This window comes from Bombina bombina, chromosome 5 (genome assembly GCF_027579735.1).
Source record: "Bombina bombina isolate aBomBom1 chromosome 5, aBomBom1.pri, whole genome shotgun sequence".
Taxonomy (NCBI): domain Eukaryota; kingdom Metazoa; phylum Chordata; class Amphibia; order Anura; family Bombinatoridae; genus Bombina; species Bombina bombina.
This window is the reverse complement of record NC_069503.1, coordinates 470,608,844-470,624,959: the sequence shown is the minus strand read 5'-3', so window position 1 is coordinate 470,624,959 and position 16,116 is coordinate 470,608,844. Positions and strand designations below refer to the sequence as shown.

Genomic DNA, 16,116 nt, shown 5'->3' with positions numbered 1-16,116 from the left:
TAAATTTTTTACTCTGCAGTTGGTAAAAAAAAGCAATTGTAAACACATTAAGGGAAAAACTATTTTACAGTATACTGTTCCTTTAAAACTAGTAAACATTTAAATTCTGTTTCCAAACCTCCTGTGGTTATTCCAGAGGTTTTTCCAGTTCCTGATGCTATTTCAGATATGATTTCTAAGGAATGGAATAGGCCTGGTACGTCTCTTATTCCTTCTTCGAGGTTTAAAAAATTGTATCCTTTGCCAACTGTTAGATTGGAGTTTTGGGAAAAGATCCCCAAAGTTGATGGGGCTATCTCTACTCTTGCTAAACGTACTACTATTTCTACAGAAGATAGTACTTCTTTTAAGGATCCTTTAGATAGGAAACTTGAATCTTATCTAAGGAAGGCTTATTTATATTCAAGTCATCTTCTTAGGCCTGCAATTTCTTTGGCTAATGTTGCAGCTGCTTCAACTTTTTGGTTGGAAACTTTAGCGCAACAAGTTTCGGATCATGATTTGTCTAGCATTGTTAAATTCATTCAACATGCTTATAATTTCATTTGTGATGCCATTTTTTATATCATCAAAATTGATGTTAGATATATGTCTTTAGCTATTTTAGCTAGAAGAGTTTTATGGCTTAAATCTATGGAATGCTGATATGACTTCTAAGTCCAGATTGCTATCTCTTTCTTTCCAAGGTAATAAATTATTTGGTTCTCAGTTGGATTCAATAATTTCAACTGTCACTGGGGGGAAGGGAATCTTTTTGCCTCAGGATAAAAAACCTAAGGGTAAATCTAAAGCTTCTAACCGTTTTCATTCCTTTTGACATAAGGAACAGAAATCTAATCCTTCCCCAAAGGAATCTGTTTCCAATTGGAAGCCTTCCTCAAATTGGAATAAATCCAAGCCATTTAAAAGATCAAAGCCAGCCCCCAAGTCCGCATGAGGGTGCGGCCCTCATTTCAGCTCAGTTGGTAGGGGGCAGATTAAAAATTTTCAAAGATGTTTGGATTAATTCAGTCCAAAATCATTGGATTCAGTGTATTGTCTCTCAGAGGTACAGAATAGGTTTCAGAATAAGACCGCCTGTGAGAAGATTTTTTCTCTCACGCATTCCAGCGAACCCAGGAAAGGCTCAGGCTTTCCTGAAGTGTGTTTCAGACCTGGAATTATCAGGGGTAATCATGCCAGTTCCGTTTCAGGAACAGGGTCTGGGGTTTTATTCAAATCTATTCATTGTCCCAAAGAAAGAAAATTCATTCAGACCAGTTCTGGATCTAAAGATTTTGAATCTATATGTAAGAGTACCAACTTTCAAAATGGTGACTATAAGCACTATTCTGCCTTTTTTTTGTTCAGCAAGGACATTATACAGTATGTCCACAATAGACTTACAGGATGCATATCTTCATATTCCGATTCATCCGGATCACTATCGGTTCCTGAGATTCTCTTTTCTAGACAAGCATTACCAATTTGTTGCTCTTCCTTTTGGCCTAGCAACAGCTCCAAGAATCTTTTCAAAGCTTTTCGGAGCCCTACTCTCTGTAATCGGAGAGCGGGGTATTGCAGTGTTTCCTTATTTGGACGATATCTTGGTACTTGCTCAGTCTTTACGTTCTGCAGAATCTCACGTGAATCAACTAGTGTTGTTTCTTCGAAGACATGGTTGGAGGATCAATTTACCAAAAAGTTCTTTGGATCCTCAGAAAAGGGTATCCTTTTTAGGTTTCCAGATAGATTCAGTGTCCATGACTTAAGGGACACTGTACCCAAAAATTTTCTTTTGTGATTCAGATTGAGCATGAAATTTTAAGCAACTTTCTAATTTACTCCTATTATCAAATTTTCTTCATTCTCTTGGTATCTTTATTTGAAATGCAAGAATGTAAGTTTAGATGCCGGCCCATTTTTGGTGAACAACTTGGGTTGTCCTTGCTGATTGGTGGATAAATACATCCACCAATAAAAAAGTGCTGTCCAGAGTACTGAAACCAAAAAAACACTTAGATGCATTCTTTTTCAAATAATGATAGCAAGAGAATGAAGAAAAAATGATAATAGGAGTAAATTAGAAAGTTGCTTAAAATTGCATGCTCTTTCTGAATTACAAAAGAAAAAATTTTGGTTCAGTGTCCCTTTAGTCTCTAACAGACAAGAGACGTTTAAAATTGGTTGCAGCCTGTCGGAATCTTCAGTCTCAGTCATTCCCTTCAGTAGCTATGTGCATGGAAGTTTTAGGTCCTATGACTGCAGCATCGGACGCGATCCTCTTTGCTCGTTTTCATATGAGACCGCTCCAGGGGATGTGCTTCCGCAGGCCATCATGGGTTATAGTGACAACGGACGCCAGCCTCTTGGGCTGGGGTGCAGTCTGGAATTCCCTGAAGGCTCAAGGAACTTGGACTCCGACGGAGTCTCAATTACCAATCAATATTCTGGAACTGAGAGCAATATTCAATGCGCTTCAGGCATGGCCTCAGTTGTCACTGATCAAATTCATAAGATTCCATTCGGACAATATCACGACTGTAGCATATATCAATCATCAGGGGGGAACAAGGAGTTCTCTTGTGATGATAGAGGTATCAAAGATAATCCGATGGGCAGAGAATCACTCTTGCCATCTATCAGCGATCTATATCCCAGGAGTAGAGAACTGGGAAGCGGATTTTCTAAGTCGTCAGACTTTTCATCCGGGGGAGTGGGAACTCCATCCGGAGGTGTTTGCATCATTGACTCAACAATGGGGCACACCGGAATTGGATTTAATGGCATCTCGACAGAATGCCAAACTTCCACATTATGGGTCCAGGTCAAGGGATCCCCAGGCTGTACTAATAGATGCTGTAGCAGTACCTTGGTCGTTCAACCTGGCTTATGTGTTTCCACCTTTTCCTCTCCTACCTTGTGTGATTGCAAGAATCAGACAGGAGAGAGCTTCAGTAATTCTAATAGCGCCTGCGTGGCCACGCAGGACTTGGTATGCGGATCTAGTGGACATGTCGTCTCTACGTCCGTGGAAACTACCATTGAGACAGGACCTTCTCATTCAAGGTCCGTTCCAACATCCAAATCTAACTTCTCTGCAGCTGACTGCCTGGAGATTGAACGCTTGATTTTATCAAAGCGGGGATTCTCTGAGTCGGTCATTGATACTCTGATTCAGGCTTGCAAGCCTGTCACTAGAAAGATTTACCATAAGATATGGCGTAAATATCTTTATTGGTGCAAATTCAAGGGCTACTCATGGAGTAAGATTAGGATTCCTAGGATCTTTAATCAGAATCAAGCCTGTGTTTAAACCTGTTGCTCCGCCATGGAGTCTGAATTTAGTTCTTAATGTTCTTCAAGGGGTTCCGTTTGAACCCATGCATTCCATAGATATTAAGCTGTTATCTTGGAAAGTTTTATTTTTAGTTGCTATCTCTTCTGCTCGAAGAGTTTCTGAGCTTTCTGCATTACAATGTGACTCGCCTTATCTTATATTCCATTCTGATAAGGTGGTTTTACGTACTAAACCTGGATTTCTTCCTAAGGTTGTTTCAAATAAGAATATTAATCAGGAAATTGTTGTTCCTTCCTTGTGTCCTAATCCTTCTTCTAAGAAGGAACGTCTGTTACATAACTTGGACGTGGTTCGCGCTTTGAAGTTTTACTTACAAGCAACCAAGGATTTTCGTCAAACATCTTCTCTTTTTGTTGTTTATTCTGGAAAGCGTAGGGGTCAAAAAGCTACGGCTACCTCTCTCTTTTTGGCTGAAAAGCATTATCCGCCTGGCATATGAGACTGCTGGACAGCAGCCTCCTGAAAAAATTACGGCTCATTCCACTAGAGCTGTAGCTTCCACATGGGCTTTTAAAAATGATGCTTCTGTTGAACAGATTTGTTAGGCTGCGACTTGGTCCTCCCTTCATACTTTTTCCAAATTTTACAAATTTGATACTTTTGCTTCTTCTGAGGCTGTTTTTTGGAGAAAGGTGGTGCCTTCCGTTTAGGTCTCTGTCTTGTCCCTCCCGTTCATCCGTGTCCTGGTGCTTTGGTATTGTATCCCACAAGTAAGGATGAATCCGTTGACTCGTCATATCGTAAAAGAAATAAATGTATCAGGTAAGCATAAATTTCCTTTTTAACCTCTGTGATTACCTTGTATCTATGCTTCTTCTGACAGCCCCTGATCACATGAATTCTTATTATCTATTGAGTTGCATTTTAGCCAATTAGTGCAGTGTCGTCCACAACCCACGGGCGTTAGCACAATGTTATCTATATGGCCTACATGAACTAGCAGTCTCTCTTGTGAAAAGCAAATAAAAAAGCATGTGATAAGAGGCTGTCTGTAGTGGCTTACAAACAGGCAGAAATGTAGAGGTTTAAATGTTGTAAAGTATATTAATATAACAATGTTGGTTGTGCAAAGCTGGGGAATTGGTTGTAAAGGCGTTATCTATCTGTTTAAACAATATACATTTTTGTGTTGACTGTCCCTTTAATTTAATTTTGTTCTTTATTTGTATCACTGGTCGAGTTAAGTCAATACTGATAATTTTTTAAAAACGTATATATTTGTTGTAGAATTTTATTTGTGTCCCCTTGATTTTAGACTATGTTGATAAGCCTCTGGAAAAGCCCTTAAAACTGGTCCTTAAAGTTGGATGCAGTGAAGTGACAGAGCTCTCTGGATCAGGACATGATTCTAGCTACTATGATGAGCGTTCAGATCATGAACGTGAGCGACACAAGGAGAAAAAGAAAAAAAAGAAAAAGAAGTCTGAAAAGGAGAAGGATAAACATGTGGATGAAGATGAAAGGCGACGAAGGAAAGTATGTTTTTGGGGTTTTTTTGTTTGTTTTTTTAAAATTTTATTATTATTGCTATGTTTTCAAACAATATTTCATAAACTGGACACTGTGCTCGCTAATACTATGTTTTATTTTAGGGAAAATACTGTTGTTAAAACCTTGAGAAATTTGGCCTGACGTTTGTTCTGCCCAATTTCTCCTTTTCAGAATATTCTGTTTTATTTCTGTTATCCCAAGGTTGTACAACTGCAGTTTGTTAGCGAAATCGGGAGTTGAAGATGTTCTCATATATGGAGCGTTGCAATACTCGGCCAAGCATATACCAATACATTTCCTGCGGTCTGCACACCTGATTATCATGTATCTTATTCCCTCTATCTTTCAGGAAGAGAGGAAGAGGAAGCGGGAGAAAGAGCAATGTGACTCCGATGGTGAAACAGAGGAATTTGAGCCAGGGAAAAAAGTAGAAGTTGAAACTCCCTCAGATCGCCCAGTCAGGGCATGTAGGACTCACCCAGGTGAATTGTTTAGTATTTGAACCATTAGTGCAATAATATATAATCCTGGTCAGTATTCAAGTTCTTTAGTGATACAGATAGCAATAAGTGACATTCTTATTATGCAGCTTGCCCTGAGAACAACAATTCACAAAGACTGGTGATCTGAGTGTTGTAAGGATTTAACCTTTGTGTGAATGTGGTCACTGTTTCTACCCATCTAGTCATATATAATAATACTCTTTTTATAAATAGTTCTATGAAAATGACACCGAAAAAATTAGTTTACTGTAGGAAATATTACAGTTATCTTCTTGTGGGAGAAAAGGGCATCGCTAGTGTCTTTAGCATGACTATGAAACGTTAATTACTTTGTAATAATATTGTGTTCATGTTCCTATCCTCAGATTTTTTTTTTTGTCACCTCTAGCAGGACACATTTGCTAAATTAATAAGAAAATTATTTTTTATAAAATCAGTTACTTACAAATGTCTCCTTTTGTTTAGACGTTAGCTATATTTGGTTGTGAGAAGTGGAGGGCCAGATACAGTTCAGTGGAAGGCTGTGTTATTATTCCAGAAATTTAGGTTTGACCGTTTCAGTTTATAGATGGGGTAGTCACCCAGCCAGTATTTTATCGGCATAGCCAGTATTTTTAAGGATCATGTTAAGTTTGAAATAAAGGCCTTGGCATATTAAAACCTATGCACAGTGTGTTGGTATCTCTAAAGAAATGATCATTTGAAACTAGTACTAGCAGCATTCGTTTTAAAGTTATGCTATTTAACTATAAATGCAAATTTACTGTAATTAATATATATATATATATATATATATATATATATATATATATATATATATATATATACTAAAAAGACTAACTACAAACTCAGAATAGGGGGAGTTACCTAAAGTTTCCCACCCCTAGACTGTGTAATTCAGTATACTCTTATCAACCACTAACCATGCAGGATTCAATAATACAAATCAAAACAATAGCGATTGTATACAGCTAAATTAACATATTTTACTCCGTTATCTTGAGTGCTACTTTGGAGGGTTCTGATAAAGGACTGTACAACATTTGCTCTGTTTTACTAACCCAATGCCTAAAAGGCTTTAACTTGTGGGACAGAACTGTATGTTAATAACGCTAACAGTCGCAAGTAACTATGATTACAGCCGTGGGGGTGCACATTGAAAAATTCACTATTATATTTATATATATATATATATATATATATATATATATATATATATATATACTCTAAAAAGACGAACTACGTCCTCAGAATAGGGGGAGTTACCTAAAGTTTCCCACCCCTAGACACTGTATACACAGTATACCCTTATCAAGCACTAACCATGCAGGATTCAATAATACAAATCAAAACAATAGCGATGATATACAGCTAAATTAACATATATTTTTTATTTATTTAACAACAAATTGCCACAAGCTATAAAGATTATGGTAAGTCCACTTTTTCAATATGCACCCCCACGGCTGTAATCATGGTTACTTGCAACTGTTAGCGTTATTAACATACAGTTCTGTCCCACAAGTTAAAGCCTTTTAGGCATTGGGTTAGTAAAACAGAGCAAATGTTGTACAGTCCTTTATCAGAACCCTCCAAAGTAGCACTCAAGATAACGGAGTAAAATATGTTAATTTAGCTGTATATAATCGCTATTGTTTTGATTTGTATTATTGAATCCTGCATGGTTAGTGCTTGATAAGGGTATACTGAATTACACAGTCTAGGGGTGGGAAACTTTAGGTAACTCCCCCTATTCCGAGTTTGTAGTTCGTCTTTTTAGCTTCTGTATTTAAATTCATTATATCTCTAAGCACTGTCTGTCCACCTGTTGTTACTAAGAAAATACAGGTTGACAATAACCAGGATAGAACATAATTTCTGGTGCCAGTCTAGTCCTATAAAAAAAAAAATATATTTATAAAAAAAAATTAAAACATATAGCCATAATAGATTACATAGAATGCCACTACAGATCTTGATCAGTTATACAGGAAAAGTAAAATACAACCGGGACATTAACCCCTAAATGACCAATGACGGAATTATTCCATCATGAAACAATTGATCAAACTGGAGCAGTTTCCTTAAGTGGTTAAATATCAAGGTACAGGTTATCAAAATAGTATCTACACAAACTACACAACAGTAGTGAAACAAAGTTTACAAGTACATAAAGAAATAGTAGGGCAATACAGTTTATCATTGCTGAACCACTAAACTAATATCAGTAAATGCAAAAGTAGAGAATAAACTTAAATTACATTTCATGCAAAAGAAATGTATACTTACAATTTATTACTAACCTCAAATGCTATATGCAGTATAGGCTCTAAAACATACATATTATGCATAAGTAGTAAATATATCGCAACTAACATGATGGCCTTCATTTTGAAAATCCTTAGGTTCACAAGTCATATATTCCCCTTGATTAATAAGTAAAGAATGCACCTATTCACGATCAGTATTAGTTGGTCATACTCTATAAACGTCAAGTGAATAAGAGAAACCCTTTTTAAAATGTACAGAGCTCAACACAGCTTAAAAGGGACACTCATATCAAAATATACTATGATTCAGAAAGAGCAGCAGTTTTAAGACACTTTCCAATTTTACTCCCATTATCAAATTTTGCACACTCTTTTTATGTTCACATTTTCTGGGGAACAAGCCCCTACTGAGCATGTGCACAAACTCACAGGGTATACGTATACTAATCTGTTATTGGCTGATGGCTGTCACGTGATTCAGGGGGCTAGAAGATGGGAGAAAACATAAATTCCCCAGACAAAATCTACTGCTTATTTGAAATTCAGAGTAGTGTTAAATCATTGCCTTTTTATTATGCACATGTTATGTATGCAATTCTATTGTATTTAGTGGTTCTTTGTATGTAAAAGCATATATACTCTGGGTGCCTATGTCACATATATACATAAAAAGCTTAGGCCAAATCATTAATAACATATGTAAGCCCACCACTACATGGGAAATGAGCACATTGAGTAACTTAGTAGTTCATAAGCTAAAATACTGCCTCGAAGAGTTACTACAGCGTATGCAAAACAAACCAAAAGGTAGACATGTTAGCATTATGCAAGGTGCGATCTAGGCAAAAAAGTAGATTCATTCCACTGACATAGAAAGGAGAATATTTTTCCCATAGTATAGCCTACTCTTAATCTTTCCTGCATCAAGAATTGCTTAATACAATAAATGAATATGTAGCTAGACTAGTAGTATAACATCATTGTCAAAGTATAGCATAAAAAGGCAGTGTAAAGGTCAGGCTTATTAATACATGTCTACAAGCTGAATTTGTAGATCTATCGGTAGAATGAAATATAAATTTGACATAACATGAAAAGAAAGAACATTTTAAAACATAATCAAACACCTATTGTGGGACCTGGCTCTCAATAGTGTACTAAGCAAATATTGCCTAGAATCTGTATTAAAAATAAACTAACCATGTCCCTCATCACATTTTAAATTATCATAAAGGAACAGATGTTCTGAACAAGGGGCTGATAGAAATAGCAACAGTCCACTACCCAAATAATAAGAGAGGTGATGTCCTGATCACTACCTGAGGAACACTTAAAGTGAAGGTAAACTTTGATGAATGAAAGCCCGGTTTTTAAAAATACTATTAAAAACAGGGGCACTTTCATTCATCAAAGTTTACACACCAGTCGTTTTGTTTAAAAACTTACCTCTCTCCTCTTCACAGCTGGCGCAGCTTCCCCCGCCCGCAAAACCTCTCTTCATACGTCGGCTATGAAGAATCAGGCTTCCTCCAATCACAGCATGGCCTCAGGCAATGTTTGTTCTGGGGGGAAGCCGTTATTGGAAGAAGCCTGATTAGTCATTGCTGACGTCCGAAGAGATGATCTGCGGGCGGGAGAAGCTGCTCTGGCTGTGAAGAGGAGAGAGGTAAGTTTTTAAACAAAACGGCTGCTTTATAAACTTTGATGAATGAAAGTGCCCCTGTTTTTAATAGTATTTTTAAAAACAGGGCTTTCATTCATCAAAGTTGATCTTCACTTTAAGCTTCTATAACTGTATAGTTCCAAGTATAGCAAAAACTTGTTATGTGATACAGCAGATACCTAGAGACATCTGCTGGTGGGGGGATGCATGAAGGCCGCAGGTTAAAAAATTACTTTATAATATTAGAGCTATTGGTAGACACAATCCGCAGCTCAAACAATTTAGGAACATCTCATATCTAGGTATAGAGTACTGGTTTTCAAACCTGTCATCAGGATTCCCCAACAGGCCAGGTTTTTCAGGTTTACCTTGTATGATAGCAGGTAAAATAACCATGTTTACTAAGCAGCTGTTTATTTCACCTGTGTTCCAGTTCAGACATCTTCAAAATGTGGCTTTTTAGGGAGGCCTGCGGACAGGTTTGAAAACCAGTGGTATAAATTATCCTGCACAACAAAGATATTGAGTAGATATTTTAATGAGCTGGAGCAGCACAAAATATTGTGACCTAAGATGTTTCCCCACCTATACCTTTTTAATTTAATTATTGATTGTGGTATCGGACAGTACCCTTTTAGTTTGCAAGTATACATTCTGTGTTTGTACCTTTTTAACTGCATAGCTTATACATAAGCCATACTCTAGATCAGTGTTAAAGGCGTAAGGGTGAAAAGATTCCAGATTAAACAATCTGCCAGGTTTATCCCCAAGCAAAAAATGCCAGGATCCTCTGATTTATAATAATGAGAAATGATGAGACCATATGTGTTTGCCCCCTACCTCCATATGTATTTCATATTAAAGGACCACTAAAGACAAAATTAAACTATAATAATTCAGCTAGAGCACACAATGTTAAACAATTTTCCAATTCACATTCAATATCTAAATATGCACAATCTGTTTATATGCACACTTTCTGAAGCACCAGCTCCCCCTGAACATTTGTAAGAATTCACAGGGTATACGTATATGCATTTTGTGATTGGCTGATGGCTGTCACATGAGGCAGTGGCCAGAAAAATAAACTAACTTTGAAATGTGTCAGAAAAAAAAATCTACTCATGGGAAATTTAAAACACAGTGATTTTGCATTGTGTATATTTATTATGCATTTATTTTTTTATGGTTTTCTGTTTGTTTATTAGTCCTTTAATAATCCAACAACCTTTGTTTGTTGTAGCAGAAAATGAGAGCACTCCAATACAACAGCTCCTAGAATATTTCCTCAGGCAGTTGCAACGGTATGTGTTCCTTAGTATTTTAACTTTTCTCCTTGGAATTTAAATGTATTAACCCTTTTTTAACTCATGGTTTTCAAAATGAGGAGGGTCAGTAGCCTATTTTACTGATATGACTGGTCTGTTTTATAACTTGCTGTAAAGTGTAATAATTTCATTATATTTAGATCACTTATCAGAATGTTGTTTATTCCCATATTTGCATATTTTGTTTTTACTTTTTCCTTCTTAATTTTAGAAAAGATCCACATGGATTTTTTGCTTTTCCGGTCACTGATCAAATTGCACCTGGTTATTTCATGATAATTAAGCACCCTATGGATTTTAGTACCATGAAAGAAAAGATTGAAGCTAATGAATATAAATCAATCACAGAATTCAAGGTAATTTTCTCTTGTCAATTTATATAAATTTTAAAAACCTATTTTGTTAGTAAACTTTTACGTAACAGCACTTTTTCCCCTGCACCACTTCACATGCAAGACTCATAATTTCATCTCCTTACATCTTTGCTCATCACAAATGACTTTTTTGCTCTATGGATCTCAGCTTCTAAAACCCATCATCTCCAACAATTTTAACTCTTATTTGCCTTGTGTATCTCTCTCACAACGGAAATCCAGAGATGCATGGAGGGGGTCAGACATTTGATAACCAACAATCATTGGTTTGTAATTGATAATCAAAACTCTGTCCTTCAAGAAAACAAATTCTAAATCTTGAACCTAACATTCAAAGCCCTTTACTAACACTAAACCCTTCTATATCGGTGCTCTTGATTGCAAATATACCATCACCCACCAGACGCATGATCTATTTAATCTTCCCCTCTCACATTTGTCTATGGCACTTTTTTAGATTATTAAATCTTAATGGGATAGAAAGGTCAAAATTGAAATGTGCAAGGGTACATTTTAAAATTTTAATTGATTTTTTTTTTTTTTCTCAATATACTTCCATTAGCAAAGATTCTTCTAGAAAAAGTTAATTACTGTTTTTCAGCAGCATACACGCATATGTTGTGAGTGCACTATACACCAGCATTCAGCGATTGCACCTTATCCAAGAGTCAACTCTGGTTTGTATGACACAAATTAAGTCTTTGCTGATGTAATACTCAGCACCGTCACCTCTCTGAGGAGGCATGGCGTTTGAAACCTGAAGTTCTAGTCGCACATATCGTGTGCTTATGCCCTGCAGCAGCAATAGCTTTTAAAAGAAGCTTTTTTGCTAATGAAAGTATGTTGCGAAAATGCATGTTTTGAAAATTGTAACACCCCCATGCGCATTTTGGTTTTGACTCTTCTGCCCTTTTAAATGTTAGTGCATAATTATAATAGTTGCACTATTCCATAAAATAACATGATCTGATTAAATAATCTCATTTTTGTTTCACAGGCTGACTTTAAACTTATGTGTGACAATGCAATGACTTACAACAGGCCAGAAACTGTATATTATAAGTTGGCCAAGAAGCTACTACACACCGGCTTCAAGATGATGAGCAAAGTAAGATGCTTTAACTAAATTTTATTTATTTTATTCTTTCAACACATGACATTTTTTACATAAGATTCCATAAAAACAGAGCAATACAGTTATTTCTCAATTCTATTTTCCTCTCAAGTAGCTTAAAGGGCCATGATACCCAAATGTTGAAACACTTGAAAGTGATGCAGCATAGCTGTAAAAAGCTGACTAGAAAATTATCACCTGAACATCTCTATGTAAAAAAGAAAGATATTTTACCTCAAAATGTCCTAAGTATTCAAACTCCATTCCAAAGGACTTCAAGCAGCAAATCAGTATGTCTGTCCCGGGACAGGCATGGGAGTGAGCTTTGTGCACACTCATATTATTTCCCTATTCAGTTTAAGGAAGTTTACTATGAAATCTCATGAGTTAAGTGAAATCTCATTAAAACACAGTAAAAGAGTTCATGACCTCAGCACTGCTGATGCTGATTGGCTGCTGTTCATTTCTTCATATTTTTTTTTTATATTTTTTTTTACCTGCAGCTGAGTATAACTTTTTACACAGCACTTACTCTGGTGAGCTGAGGAAATTGTGAGGTAAAATATCTTCCTTTTTTACTTAGAGATGCTCAGGTGATATTTTCCTGTCCGCTTTTTACAGTTATACTGCATCAGTTTCAAGTGATTTAGCATATGAGTAATATGTCCCTTTAAGCGTATATAAAGCTGGAGGGGGAGGAATAGTCATTGTGTTCTTCTTGGATCCTGAAAAGGACCAGCTTCTAACAAGGGGATTCCAGCAATCTTCAGTACCACTCCTGTGGACAGGGTCTATATACCATTCACACCAATAACACAGCCGAAACTTGTATTCTGGGAAGTCTGTTTTACAGAATATACAATAAAAACTCCCCCTTCATAGACATGAATCAATTAACAGCCAGAAGCCTAGAATTGAGAAAGTCTAACCAATTAGCACGCTGATTGTAAACTAGCCAGCAGGAGAACTTTAGCAATTTGAAATCCTGGTTTCTCATTATGAAAGCATTATTTAAAACTTTTATTTTATGACCACAATAATTTTTCAAATATATAGTTATATATGCCAAGTATTTGAATGCCAAGCACATACACAGTGTTATCAGTAAGCAATGGCACCGTCCACATATGTTCCACATACTTGGTATCATTAATGTTGCCATGAACAAAATTATTACAACACTTTTTTTTCCAGTGTGTATGTGTTACTAATCTACAAGTGTGTGTATAACTATACACACACACACTTGTACAAATAATCGCACCCACACCGGACAAAACCGCTTATTAGTTTCTACGTGTCAACTAGAAGTATATATGCCAGGATAAAAATGTAGCTCTCTCCATTAAAGTAGCAGAATAGCCAAAACCTTCATGATATTTAACTGCTACAAAAGAATTCTAAAAATAGAAGATCGTTCCTATTTAAAAGGGCTAAACGAAAACAAGAAGAAACTAGACTAGGCAGTCCACTAGCATAATCTTGCTGATCATCAGGGACTGTTTTGTATAACAGCTTTGGAAATGTCTGTCCCAGCCCTAATTGAAAATTCTTAGTTGTTGGTGATAAAAAAAAAAGTTCCATGCCCAGTTTGCACCTTTCTCTGCCCCTTGCTTAGCTTCTAGGAATGCTTGAGAATTAAATCTGCTCCTTTGTAACATTCTATTCATAGTCGTATATTTCTTATCAAATAAGACATTTAGACAGTGACTCAAACAGTTTCAAGAGCTGTTGGAAGATCCAACTCCAGACAGCTAACAGGAAAAGCTTTGTTATAAGCTGCTTAGTGCACAGAGAGACTGATCTCTCTCTGTTCTATTGTGTTCTAACTGACCACCCCCCTTTGCCTAGTTTAAAAGATGTTTCACCTAATGTTTTGGTTTTTTTCTTTGCTACTAAGCACCCTGTTCTTTCATAGGGGTGCAAAATATTTTCATTTCAGTGGTAGGAGATTTTTCTTTTTAAGATATTGAAAATGTTTTTGCACTTGTTTAAAGGGACAGTGTACACCAATTTTCATATAACTGCATGTAATAGACACTACTATGAAGAAGAATATGCACAGATAATCTATAAAACCTTTTTAAACCTACTTTGAAGCCCCCAGTTTAGCACTGTTGATACAGTTAGGCTGGGACACCCATTGAAAAGGGCTGGGAAAACAGAAGGAGCAGATACTCCTCCCCCCCCCCCCCCCCCTGCATATGAAGAGACAGATTACACAAGCATGCAGGAATCTGTAGACTTCAGTCTACATCTGATACTTTGTGGCTTGGTTAGGATTCTGAAAATCAGCACAATGTTATTAAAAATAAGTAAAAATATACATTATTACAAAAACACTCCCAGATGGGCTATATAAATGGATAATCTTCCAATAATATAATGTATCAAGCTGGCTATTTTGAAGTTTTTGGGTTGCTTTAAAAGAGAAAGCTCATTTTATTGTATTTAAGATATAAAAAATGTTTTCTCAGTATATAAAGAGTGTTCTAGGGCAATAATAAAGTGCTCACATTTTGTTATAGCAAATTATTATTATTATTAATACAAATATTTGCGAATTACGTTTCGAAGCCTTTAAACATTGTTAAAATGATGATCTGGAACGATAATGCATTGCCTCTGCTAAGCAGGACATGACTATGCGCCACCAAGGAAAAGTATACACATGCTGCCCAAATCCCTAGTTGTGTCCTTGCAATGTTTAAACACCAAGGCCTAGTTTCCATTGAGGTGGTAAAATTTGGAAACTGGTGGGAGCATAAAAATTCTCCCTAGACTTCAATGGAGATAAATGGTTTTTATCACCAGTTTCCACAATTTACTACCTCTATGGAAACTAGTCCCTAGTTGGCAATTAGAATGTATTAAATAGTAAAATAAATGCTATAATGTTGTTGGAGCATTATATTACTGCATTTTGTGACTCTTTTACGTCATTCACATTAGGTATGTAAATTATACTTGCTTGTATTCTCTCTGTTAAATAGAAGGCATTTTCCCTGCATGTTTAATATAATTTTGCTTATCAAAAAATGTCATTTGTTTTTCATTTGGAAGCAGTAGTTTGACCTGACTGACGTTTTGGTGCCATTAACCATTACCAAATCATGCTGCATGCAAGTTGAAAAATAGCATTTAGGATTGAGGTAAAGCCATTCCCATCCCATCCATTCATCATAGCACCTTGGCTATGTGGGGTAGATGTAAAGTCCCTGCTGCTCTGTCCTTTTTAATTCTAGGAACGGCTTTTAGCTTTGAAGCGCAGCATGTCGTTTATGCAAGACATGGATTTTTCTCAGCAGGCAGCTATTTTGGGTGATGAGGACCCTACAGTTGAGGAACCTACTCCAGAGATCATCATACCAGCACCGGTAGAGGTTGCAAAGAAATCTAAAAAGCCTAGCAAGGAAGTAATTGGGTAAAAAAAAAAATGTATTGCTGACTAGTGTGTGTGTTGTATGCAAAAATGTAAAATAGACTTGGCTAGCTTTCATGCGTTGCAAGTATTTGCTTCTTGCAAAGAGATCTAATTTCCCTACATTGTAAGTGTTATCATTACTACATGTATGCAAGCTTGCATATAGAAAGTATGTCTTAACATTAAACATTTTAATTTTACCCCTACTTGTTAAATAAACACTTGGGCGATTATTTTTTATATGCTTTTACTGGGAAGAATATCTCTCAATATCTAGGTGACTTTGTGTGAGGTTAGCCGACACTTAGACTATAGACATTGGAGCGAACATAGTTGCAGAAGTTACAGATGAAATAAAAAGTGTAGAGTTAGAGAATTTTAAATATTTTTTTTTTTTTTTTGGAGATTATAATATTAGGATTCTTGTTTTTGAATGTTATGCTATTGAAAAATCCATCAATAAAAATGTAAACACATAAAAAGTTAAATTTTTTTACTTTACTTTCCCTTTTTAATATGCATAATTAGGCAGTTTATATTACAATATCAAAATGCTTTACTGTTCCTTTATGATCACTGCTGACATTGCTTAGTAAGTAGGAATGATGT

General features: G+C 36.1%; 1 protein-coding gene across 7 annotated transcripts in view; it reads left to right on the top strand.

Annotated features, from left to right (window-relative positions):
• BRD9 (bromodomain containing 9) overlaps positions 1-16,116 on the top strand; it is an 88,621-nt gene that overhangs the window by 11,190 nt on the left and 61,315 nt on the right. For 2 of the 7 annotated variants that reach the window (XM_053714350.1, XM_053714348.1), the window contains exons 2-7: positions 4,596-4,816; positions 5,181-5,313; positions 10,511-10,571; positions 10,807-10,951; positions 11,967-12,077; positions 15,329-15,507. In XM_053714350.1, the coding sequence (XP_053570325.1) occupies positions 4,596-4,816; positions 5,181-5,313; positions 10,511-10,571; positions 10,807-10,951; positions 11,967-12,077; positions 15,329-15,507 (850 nt within the window). The remainder of the gene's footprint in view (positions 1-4,595; positions 4,817-5,180; positions 5,314-10,510; positions 10,572-10,806; positions 10,952-11,966; positions 12,078-15,328; positions 15,508-16,116) is intronic. The other 5 variants (XM_053714354.1, XM_053714353.1, XM_053714349.1 and 2 more) reach the window with 5 other exon arrangements.